Source organism: Aplidium turbinatum, chromosome 2 (assembly GCF_918807975.1).
Source record: "Aplidium turbinatum chromosome 2, kaAplTurb1.1, whole genome shotgun sequence".
NCBI classification, from domain to species: Eukaryota; Metazoa; Chordata; class Ascidiacea; order Aplousobranchia; family Polyclinidae; genus Aplidium; species Aplidium turbinatum.
The window spans coordinates 22,208,504-22,220,698 of record NC_137473.1 but is presented as its reverse complement, the minus strand read 5'-3'; the positions used below and the strand labels follow the sequence as shown (position 1 = coordinate 22,220,698).

General features: G+C 38.7%; 1 protein-coding gene across 1 annotated transcript in view; it reads right to left on the bottom strand.

Moving 5' to 3' along the window:
- Positions 1 to 12,195, bottom strand: part of LOC145788428 (uncharacterized) — a 53,544-nt gene that overhangs the window by 18,425 nt on the left and 22,924 nt on the right. Inside the window, exons 4-6 of the mRNA XM_082600194.1 lie at positions 8,475 to 8,606; positions 5,931 to 6,134; positions 732 to 844 (exon numbers count right to left, since the gene is read on the bottom strand). Of these exons, the coding sequence (XP_082456320.1) occupies positions 732 to 844; positions 5,931 to 6,134; positions 8,475 to 8,606 (449 nt within the window). The remainder of the gene's footprint in view (positions 1 to 731; positions 845 to 5,930; positions 6,135 to 8,474; positions 8,607 to 12,195) is intronic.

Sequence of the window (12,195 nt, the reverse complement as noted above, 5' to 3'; positions counted from 1 at the left end):
GCAATGAATGATGCAAAATTTTCAAATTCCACAACAATGGCAATTTTTTTTTTTGCTGATGCAAATGATAAAAAATGCAATGCTGGGAAGGGGGTTCACCAGCATGCTTTCGAGAGTTATTAATCTCGTTAAGAAAGTCCTTACATCTCAACTGTTTATGTACTTGGGGTTGAAGTTGAACACAATATCGTACCGGTACGAACTACAAATCGATGATGGCGATAGCACCATTTACACGTTAGTTTGATAGTTTGAAATGATCAGGCTACGGCATGAAAGATGAAATTTGTTTATGAGTTATTCCCTTTAAATATTATTAAAGAACATTTCAACTTTACGTGTTTTGTCAAGCGGGTACTTTGGTAGTTTATTTTGGTTTTAATTTTTTTTTTACACTTTGTGCAATAAACCATTTGTGTCGTTATTGTACAAAAATAAGCTTCGCTGGTGATAGTATAAAAAGTTTTTGTTGATTCAAAAGTTTGTCTGCTTTCCATGCTGACTAGGTTTTGTATAGACGAAACAAGAAAACGTTTTCCAGCGAAACTAATTTTGTTGTCACATCAGACCATGAGACCAATTCAAATTTGGAGAAGCGGGGGTCGACTATTGACCCACCTTAAGATGGGTCACAAATGTGCATCGCAAAAATGTACAATGTAAAAGATGGATCTTTCCGTAGACCTAACAAGGTAGAAAGTTGCATAACCAAAGCTTTGAAATTAACAAACCTGTGCGCTGCTGATTTGCAGCAGGTTGAAAAATCGAACGGAAGTTTGCCTGTTAAGGTTCGAACTCATCCAGTAGCGCAGTACAATCACGGCATCAATGTACCTCACAGGATCTAAATAAACGTGTTGACTGTTGATACATTTATAACTCAAACATCATCCCCGTTTATAAAAATAGTTAAATGGGGTCGGGTCGACAATTTACCACCCGGATCGATCCACCAAGCAAAATCATTTGGTCCGCGACGGTACTATATTTATTATCTAGTGGTATTACTTCATGAATCTGATTCTAACAAAACTCGTAAAAAACAAAACTGACAAAGCTGCATCAATGTTAAACAAAATATGCGTGGTTTGTTTTTTCTCCAATAACACGGAAGAATTCCATGAAGTCAGTAACAAATTGTTAAACTACAATGCCTCTTTCACCAGGCAGCAGTGATTATACGCAAAGGGATTTAACAAAAAGATGTCGTGTGAATGAGGTTATAATGGCTGTAACATTTATTTGGTGTGAAGCATTCAACTACCATTGAGTTTTCCAAGCACTCTTTTATGCAGAGAATCGGCTTTAAACAACTTAGAATTCTATCTCCAAAAAAAAAAACTGTAGTTGAGACACAAAAATGTAGATGCAATGTGCATTGTGCAATGTGCATGCTGCGTATACGATATAACTTTTTTTTATTTTCATTAGACTAAGTTCTTCACCAGAAATTTCAGAAGGCAGCAATAGCAAAAAAATGTTCAACACATAGAATTAAACCAAGGCTAAATCTTGTCTATTACTTACTTGGTATAACAAAATACTGAAAAGTGTACATATTAATTTAACCATAATATCTGCGTTCTTTCCGTCTCGGATTAATATGACAAATAAATAGGCCAGGACTCGATAATCTATGTAAATTAATCCCACAAGTAGACGTGACTTATCTGGCGTAAATTCAATGGTCGTTATCATAACTTCTCTTGATTATGCAAAAATAACTCAGAAAAACGATTTTAGGTGCGACTCAACAGAACGAAAATGGCAACTGGTGAGTAAAGGACTAAAAATTGATGAAATTATACCACTAAACCAGGTGTGCTGAACCATTTTTTGGCCCAAGGTCTACTTTTCAAGTAAGCAACCTCTTTAGGTCAATTACCAATATCGTAACACTCAAAGGTGGTTCTTTAGATTTGATCAACTTAGAAATCGACACCGTCAATCTGGCTAAAAGTCATCATCTTTCAAACCACTTAACCGTGCGGAGCAGGATATCTCTGTGCTGAATAGATTTTCTGTTTATGTGATCACACAAACAATTATCACAATTTGTTTTAGTCAGGTTGAAAACGGCAGGTCTTAGCTTGTTTTCTCTCCACCATGTTAGCGTTTCAGAGTGCATAAGCGCTGTGATCTCCAACTGTTACTGTTAGTAGGGTTGGCGAAAAACAATATTTGCTGACAAAAACACAGGCATGTTAAGTTACAAATATGTCACCTGAAAAAATAATCAATTTAAAAATCTTGTTAGAATAGAAGTGAGGGGCAATTGTTTTATTTTGCCATATCCAACTTTAGCCCTGGGTTTAAGATACAACAGTTTAAGATTTCCGGTAAAAAAATTGAAATTTTCGTCCAAACTTGAAGTAAATTTTTACACAGTCATATTTGCACGAAAATAGTTACAGAAATATTCATGCACTTCACTATAAAAAAAAACCTAGAGCAAAAAGCTTGTGAAACTTTCGAAATGAATTTTAAGTGGATATGGTTATATTTATTTCATTTGTTAATTTAGCCAGCTCAATTCAAAATTCCAAAATAAAACTTTGCGAATAAACTTTTTATATAATATTAAAAATCTTCATTAAGAAATAGAGAGTTGGCTACTGCACTAACTTGATAAATTCAAGTGTACCATATTGTGAAGCTTGTCCCTGACAAGTGTGGCTTCACTAGTAATTACAAATCTGTTTTATCAAAAAAGAAACGTTAAAGTTCCGCTTTTGTGAGAATGATATGTACTGACGAAGCCATACTTGTGTGGCAGAAGCCGTACCATACCCTTGGATCAATTTAATGTGGTAGCCCACTCTATATTTCTTCAATCAATACAGAATATCTCTTTCTGGCACGCTTTTGCATATGTGCAATTAACCAATTACTATGGATTGTGGGTCTGCTACTATTCGGCGAGTTCCCTATTCGGCGATTTTTTTGAAAATCCAACGACGCCTTCTGTAAATCCAACAATTGAATATTTTAAGTTATTTTGGCAGCCGATTGTAGCATCGAATAGACAGCGATAGACACGTGTTTCGCCCATGAGGCTGGGCTCATCAGTATCGCACCGTATTCTTGCCACTTGAGTAATCGACCGCCGCTTTACCAGTCAGTTTAACTCTTATCTTTGTGGAAAGAAAGAGCCAACAAAACCAGCAGGTGCCAGGGGTAGGTCAATGTGAAGAAAGGCGTTCTTCCCGGCTATCAGCACAAGGCTGATTACTCACTAGCACAGCGAGCTGCAGTGACGCTTCGCTAACCAGAACGGTGTAGCTTCCACGCCAGCCATTGAGACCTCCAATTAAACGTTTAAGTTATTTTGGCAGCCGATTGTAGCATCGAATAGACAGCGATAGACACGTGTTTCGCCCATGAGGCTGGGCTCATCAGTATCGCACCGTATTCTTGCCACTTGAGTAATCGACCGCCGCTTTACCAGTCAGTTTAACTCTTATCTTTGTGGAAAGAAAGAGCCAACAAAACCAGCAGGTGCCAGGGGTAGGTCAATGTGAAGAAAGGCGTTCTTCCCGGCTATCAGCACAAGGCTGATTACTCACTAGCACAGCGAGCTGCAGTGATGCTTCGCTAACCAGAACGGTGTAGCTTCCACGCCAGCCATTGAGACCTCCAATTAAACGTTTAAGTTATTTTGGCAGCCGATTGTAGCATCGAATAGACAGCGATAGACACGTGTTTCGCCCATGAGGCTGGGCTCATCAGTATCGCACCGTATTCTTGCCACTTGAGTAATCGACCGCCGCTTTACCAGTCAGTTTAACTCTTATCTTTGTGGAAAGAAAGAGCCAACAAAACCAGCAGGTGCCAGGGGTAGGTCAATGTGAAGAAAGGCGTTCTTCCCGGCTATCAGCACAAGGCTGATTACTCACTAGCACAGCGAGCTGCAGTGACGCTTCGCTAACCAGAACGGTGTAGCTTCCACGCCAGCCATTGAGACCTCCAATTAAACGTTTAAGTTATTTTGGCAGCCGATTGTAGCATCGAATAGACAGCGATAGACACGTGTTTCGCCCATGAGGCTGGGCTCATCAGTATCGCACCGTATTCTTGCCACTTGAGTAATCGACCGCCGCTTTACCAGTCAGTTTAACTCTTATCTTTGTGGAAAGAAAGAGCCAACAAAACCAGCAGGTGCCAGGGGTAGGTCAATGTGAAGAAAGGCGTTCTTCCCGGCTATCAGCACAAGGCTGATTACTCACTAGCACAGCGAGCTGCAGTGACGCTTCGCTAACCAGAACGGTGTAGCTTCCACGCCAGCCATTGAGACCTCCAATTAAACGTTTAAGTTATTTTGGCAGCCGATTGTAGCATCGAATAGACAGCGATAGACACGTGTTTCGCCCATGAGGCTGGGCTCATCAGTATCGCACCGTATTCTTGCCACTTGAGTAATCGACCGCCGCTTTACCAGTCAGTTTAACTCTTATCTTTGTGGAAAGAAATTCGATGATGTCTATTGAAATTGAAATTCGATGAAATTCTGTCTATTGATGCTACAATCGATGATGATGAAATTCGATGATGTTCGATGATGATGACGATGATGAAATTCGATGATGAAATTCGATGATGTCTGTCTATTCGATGCTACAATCGGCTGCCAAAATAACTTAAACGTTTAATTGGAGGTCTCAATGGCTGGCGTGGAAGCTACACCGTTCTGGTTAGCGAAGCGTCACTGCAGCTCGCTGTGCTAGTGAGTAATCAGCCTTGTGCTGATAGCCGGGAAGAACGCCTTTCTTCACATTGACCTACCCCTGGCACCTGCTGGTTTTGTTGGCTCTTTCTTTCCACAAAGATAAGAGTTAAACTGACTGGTAAAGCGGCGGTCGATTACTCAAGTGGCAAGAATACGGTGCGATACTGATGAGCCCAGCCTCATGGGCGAAACACGTGTCTATCGCTGTCTATTCGATGCTACAATCGGCTGCCAAAATAACTTAAACGTTTAATTGGAGGTCTCAATGGCTGGCGTGGAAGCTACACCGTTCTGGTTAGCGAAGCGTCACTGCAGCTCGCTGTGCTAGTGAGTAATCAGCCTTGTGCTGATAGCCGGGAAGAACGCCTTTCTTCACATTGACCTACCCCTGGCACCTGCTGGTTTTGTTGGCTCTTTCTTTCCACAAAGATAAGAGTTAAACTGACTGGTAAAGCGGCGGTCGATTACTCAAGTGGCAAGAATACGGTGCGATACTGATGAGCCCAGCCTCATGGGCGAAACACGTGTCTATCGCTGTCTATTCGATGCTACAATCGGCTGCCAAAATAACTTAAACGTTTAATTGGAGGTCTCAATGGCTGGCGTGGAAGCTACACCGTTCTGGTTAGCGAAGCGTCACTGCAGCTCGCTGTGCTAGTGAGTAATCAGCCTTGTGCTGATAGCCGGGAAGAACGCCTTTCTTCAAATTGAATATTATTCGATATTTAGACATTGAATCAATGTAAATACGAACTGGTAGAACGAACGCCGGCAATTTTATGCAAAAAGTAATTTTCAGGATTGGAAAGGATTTTGGATGGACATTTCAAAAGAAGTATACCTAGAAAATATTCTTGCATCCTAAAATCAGGGCTACACTAAGTAACAGTTGAAACTAAAATTAATTTCTCCCCTCACTGTGGGAAAGTAATAAGAATTTTTTTTTAGGAAGAATAAAATGGAGGAAAGTAGTGAGGACTGCTGCATGGAAAAAACTTCGCGGGGTGATAGGCACACGTACGACCATCAGTGCTTCTACATCACTCTGAAAAAAAAAAACGATCATGCCGGTGTACTGAAAAGCTTGGGTTCAAACATTCACTGTAATGGTCTCGTGGCTACAAAACAAAAATTATAGCTTTTTTGCAATGCAGCAATGGAACCATATTTTAAAATTCTACTTTAAAAGTCACAACCAACTGACCTTTCAAATCAGTGCTAACAACTTCTGCCGAAGACGTTTTGAAGGAAGGTATAGAAGGCACACTTGTGCTGTTTAAGTTAAGCCGACTTGCTACCAATCTTTTAGCTTCATATTCTTCAGCATCAGACTGTGACTCAGCATAATCGAGGGCGATACGAAATCGAGTCGAAGGTTCATATTGTTGCTTCACTTCCATCCAATAGCCTGAAAACAAAACTGTGCAAATGTTTTGAAGCCGTAAACGTAGGATAAAAAACGATGTGATTAAATTTGTAATCTGATTTAACCCTTATCAGCGCAAGCGTTGACAATTTGTCAACGTCGATTTAACGTCGATTTTTGTGTAAGATTGCACAAAAACCAATGGATTCCTTCCTGATTTGTTGACTGCTCCCACACCATCACTGATGCCGCCCCTTGTCTCCGAGTGACTACCCGGGGTTCCACGTCACAATCTCTTGACCAAACACGATCATTCTGACTGTTCAAATGATGCTGGACATCAAACTTCTTCTCATCGCCACACACAAAGTTTGGCAGCTGCCTCCTCCTTCAATGCGTGAGAGCAGAACTCTGGCTCTGAAGAGACGTTTTTCAATGGTACTGATATTTAGCAACTGTTTCTTCATGTGTTTGAATAGGCTCATCTTCAAATCCTTCTTGAGAACTGTGAACATGGTTATATAGGCCACGTTCGCCTCCTTTGCCAGTTTTTGAATTGGATCTCTTGTAATGTTAATTATTATTGATGACCCTGTAAATTAACTTTATTAGCCCAGGCAAGCTTGTGCCTGGTGAACAGCTTTACAGAATCAGAAACTAAATGTACCTACTCTCTGGGTATGAAGCAAAAATTTGTTTCGATGTTCAATCAACCTCGTCTTGAGCTACTTGGTCTAGCACTCATACTTGTTGCAGTCGCTCTTGCCAGCTATGCTAATAACAAAAATACAACAACTTGAAAGCTACCGGTACCTTATAAGTTTTGACCAAGCATAGCACTAGCTGCGTATTAGTATTGAAATACTTACTTGGGTACCAGAATTACTAGGAATGATTGTTAGTTTGTCTTGTCAATATTTCTTGTTGACCTGGGTTATAAGCTAATTGCCTAACCTTTTGCATAGGTATGGAAAGGTGAACACAAAAACTGCCTACCTAAATAATCCTTAATTTTCGAAAATTTTTAGAATTGCAGAAACAGGCTGTCTCCGAAATAGAATTTCTCCGAACCGGATTTGCCAAAACGGGCCATTCTCCAAAGATGCATGTGCTAATAAGAGTTAAAGCTTGCTACAAAACGTTATATAGTAATGTAGTATGATGATTGATGACATTTCCATGGCCAGATCACAGCATGTTATAGCGTAGTTAATATCTATCATATCAAGGATATATTATGCTACTTGATCTCCGAAAACCGCAACAGACAAGATTTGCTACTGCAAATATTAGCTCAATGTTAGAAAGTGTTGAAGTTGTAGAGTACTGAATTGCTGCATAGATGCAGCGGGATTGTAAAAAGCCAGGCATAAAAATCATAGCACAAAATACTACAAGGGGGTGGAAGGAATATACAAGTTGTTTTGAAGTGGAAATTCTACCGGTAATGATGAGGTTGGAATATGTCAAAAATGACAAATTTTCCATATTACCAGTGTTGTCAGACGCACTTTTAGAATTCCAGCAGAAGTGTCAAAATATAATTTATTATAATTGTATGGTAACAATACAACAAAAGTAGCTCAAAATCGCACAAAATCTACACAAAATTTTTATTTATTAACTGCCACCCAAAGTATCAACTTATACTAGCGATTTTGGCTACTAACAGATCGGCCTTTAATCAATCATGAAGTTGAGCATTAGCATGGCCTGTATGAAGATCACCTTGCGATGAACCTACAGATTTAACATATAAATCAACATGTGCAATCAATCTACTGTTCTGCCAACAAATTAAAATCAAAATTTTACAAGTGCTCCAGTGATATTAAAAATGTTCTATTCCGTTCATATTGTACTTGAATGTATACATGTCATCTGTGGGAAAATTATCATCAACAGGACATTAATCGCCTGCATGTTGCCTTCAATAACGCATTTAGAATTATACACAATTTGCCTTGTGCAACATTATAACATTTGATGCATTACTTCGGAAACATGTTTTTTCTTTTGTTGGAAGATGCGAATTATCGTCAAACTCTATTGTTGCCTCCCTGATGAGGTCCGACTGCCATCGTAAATCAAATTACCGTCTTCATTACAATAATACTATGTATGCTGTTACCTAGTCTTGATGGTTGCCATGGCTCAAAGATATCAATAGCCTACCGGGTATTCATCGTTTGATAACGTTAAATTTTACTGGTTGGTTGTCTGATCAAAATGAGCTCGTAATTTTATTTTGAATGCTTTTGCGTTGCTGCTGTTTGCATGTCTCTTATTTTTATACTTTCTTTGTGCTGTTTCTTTTGTGATTCGAATATGGGCATTCTTGTCTGATACAAATAAATAAACAAAAAAATAACTAACACTGACCACAAACAGACATTGCAATTTCTGTGTTGGCTTCCTTCATGAATCGAATGTGGCAAAAACCCCTTCCAGATACCCGAATTGTTTCAATCTCACCTCCATTTGCTGTAAACACTTCATGGATAATCGCCTCCACTAAAATAAAACAATAATTAAAATCCATGTTAATGTACTGAAAGGAGTTATGCGGTTCAAAAATTCACCAATCACCATGTACCAATTCATGCATTAGAAATGTAGCAATGATCAAATTATTGTAAGTTGCAATCTCTTTGAACAACCTCAACAAGACCCAGTCATCTAGCAACACTACCATCTTGCACAGTGGTCAGACCTTCGGGATTGGCATCACATGCTTAGCCTATCTAACCATAGCACAATAGACGAAAAATATTTGGTCTATTCAAAGCCCAAGCCTCAGTGGCATAGAGCATAGTACTTCGCATACAAGAGTTATACATTATCCCGAACCATGCGTCTTGTAAGACAGGTGGGGCTGCTCCTAGACATCGCAAGCATTTAAAGTCGGGGTCTTAAGATAACTAATATAATTCAGTGGTTCCCAACCACCGGTCCGCGTAAACTTTTTGCCGGTCAGCAAAAGATCTTGCTTTTATGCCAAACTAATTTAAATATGGAATCATAGGCATTTCAAAATTGTTATCCTCTTTAAAACTTATTTTACACTTGGGTCATTTCATTATAATTCATCCAGAAAATTGAAATTTTGGAACCATAGAATTTAGAATTGTCCCATTTTTTCACAGTTTAAAATGCTTCAAATTCTGAGTTATTTGGCACAAATTTTGTCAAAATTGGTTGAGCGGTTTTTGTTTTATCGCTATTTTAATGTTTGACCACCAGGTGGCGATTTTTTTAATGAGTCGCATAAAAATGCTCATATCTTGGGACCTAGTTGCCCAATCTTCATAAAATTTGTATCTATCCCCCCATTTTCAGGGGTGGGCTTTCCAAAAATGAAGGTTAAAATGAGCTAGGAGTTATACTTTTTGTGATATAACCATTTGTAGTGCTTTGATAGCGTGGCCGATTTCGCCATGTGGCCAAGCATTTTTTTCAAAATGTTTTTGATCATTATTATTAACATAGATGTTATATTCCAAAAATATATTTTAAAGCACTTACAATTCACAACCTCATAATAAAAATTGTGCACAAAAATGCAGAATTTTTAAAATAGTCAAAAACATTGGATTTTATTTTTTTTTGGAATTTTGGGATAAGACTTTAGATTTCATTACTACTACTTGTATTACAACTATTTTATGAGCAGCACTGTAGTCAAGCCTTTTTCTCAATACTAATATTGACGTAGATAACTGACTCCTATTCCAATAATTCCACTTTAATCACTAAAAATTCGTCAGCCCATACTGGGTGATCCGCCCCTCCCCCCCCTTACTATGCCACTGTATGTCAAGCAAAGAATAATATTATAATACACAATTACACAAAGTGAAGGAGTCAAGACATAAAGATGAAGGAGTTTAATACATCAAAAGGATGTTAATGAGCTTGTCCGATGTGGGAAATAATTATATCATTTTCCAAACATGTCTCGCTGCTACTGGTAGGACAGTGTGCAAAGTACAATTGCGTTACTTTAATTTGTCAGAAGTTACATTAAAGAACAGCGACAGTCTTAATAGTAAAGTGAGCGACATGCAACAATCTAAGAAATACATAACAATCTGAGAAAGAAAGTACATTGCAAAATAAAGTCACACTATTCTGAGGATATAACTACAAGTCTATACACTTCTGCTATCATGTCTGAATTGGAATATATATATAGGCTTTATCTGCACTGATCATTGTAAAATTACATACACAGTTACACACATAATTATTAGTGCCAAGAAGAGTACGAAACATTAAAGATGTTTTTATTGCAGAATAGTGACTTTCTGCAATAAAATACAATTAAAAAGGATTCAATAAACGTATAGTTTTGCATGCATAATTAGTGCATCCCACTTTGCATTTAACATCATGTGACACTGGACAAAATATGCTCACTGCAGAGCCATTACAACATGTAAGGGGCAACAATCGGAATGAATAAAAACGCAATTGAACAAGGGCCACCATGCATGTAAATAAACCGACAACCACGGTTTCTACCATGTAGCTAAACATGTGAGAGGCAGCATAAATTACTATACAATTGAACACGGGTTGTCATGCATGCGGATAAACTGTAAACCACGATTTCTAGCATTTGCAGTAACTAAGCACTGTGAGAGGAAGCAAAAATATAAATACAACATAAATGAACAAAGGTTGTTGCACAGTGCACACTTGGACACATAGAACAGCATGCCAGTATTGTAACATTAGTCAAAACCTAGACAGCAATTTCAGGCAATCAAACCCAACGTAATAGAAGCCAATCAATGCTCATCTTGAATGCAAATGAAGCGACGATTCAGTTTCTATATGTTTGGAGCCGAAAATGTGTATATTCTGCCAGTTGTAGTGGAAGGACTGTCCAAAATCATCAGGTTTGAAGAAATTCAGGACCAGGCACAGTGCTTCCACGCTGGAATCTTTGTTTAGTATTTCTTACTAGCTGCAGTTCCTCAGCTTTTATGTAGAAGAAAGTTACACTTGTAACAGCTTCAGAGCAGTATTGAAAGGCAGCTGCAGCAGTCAAAATTTGATTAGCAGTTGGTCTGCCTAGACTTTCGTTACCAAGCTTCCTTTTTACTACTCCACCAATCCCGTCACATGGAGATTTACCATGACTTGTGGCAAAAAATGACTAACTTGCACGCTCTGTGCCTGGTGCTCGTGGATTCCATTACTTTAGTTCAAGTTCTTATTGGTTCTTTCAGTTTTAAGCGTGTATCAGATGATTCACAATTCACTGGTACGCATTGTTTCTTCGATGCAGCCCCAATGATAAACATCCAAGATCTATGTAAGTGTCATGTCTTATGTAGCATGTGCTTATGACGAACAGTGGTGGGTTGGGCTTGTTGAAATCGTGGACAAAGAAAAGAATGATGTTCTTGTCAATTTTATGCATCCTTGTGGCCCCTCTCCATCTTTCAATTGGCGTGGCCATGAAGATAAGTGTTACATGCACATTTCTTCAATCCTGATGATTTTCGACAGTCCTTCCACTACAACAGGCAGAATATACACATTTTCGGCTCCAAACATATAGAAACTGAATCGTCGCTTCATTTGCATTCAAGATGAGCATTGAGCATGATTGGCTTCTATTATGTTGGGTTTGATTGCCTGAAATTGCTGTCTAGGTCTTGACTAATGTTACAATAATGGCATGCTGTTCTATGTGTCCAAGTGTGCACTGTGCAACAACCTTTATTCATTTATATTGTATTTATATTTTTGGTTCCTCTCACAGTGCTTAGTTACTGTACATGCTAGAAATCGTGGTTTACAGTTTATTCGCACGCATGACAACCCGTGTTCAATTGTATAGTAATTTATGCTGCCTCTCACATGTTTAGCTACATGGTAGAAACCGTGGTTGTCGGTTTATTTACATGCATGGTGGCCCTTGTTCAATTGCGTTTTTATTCATTCCGATTGTTGCCCCTTACATGTTGTAATGGCTCTGCAGTGAGCATGTTTTGTCCAGTGTCACATAATGTTAAATGCAAAATGGGATGCACTAGTTATGCATGCAAAACTATACGTTTATTGAATCCTTTTCAATTGTATTTTATTG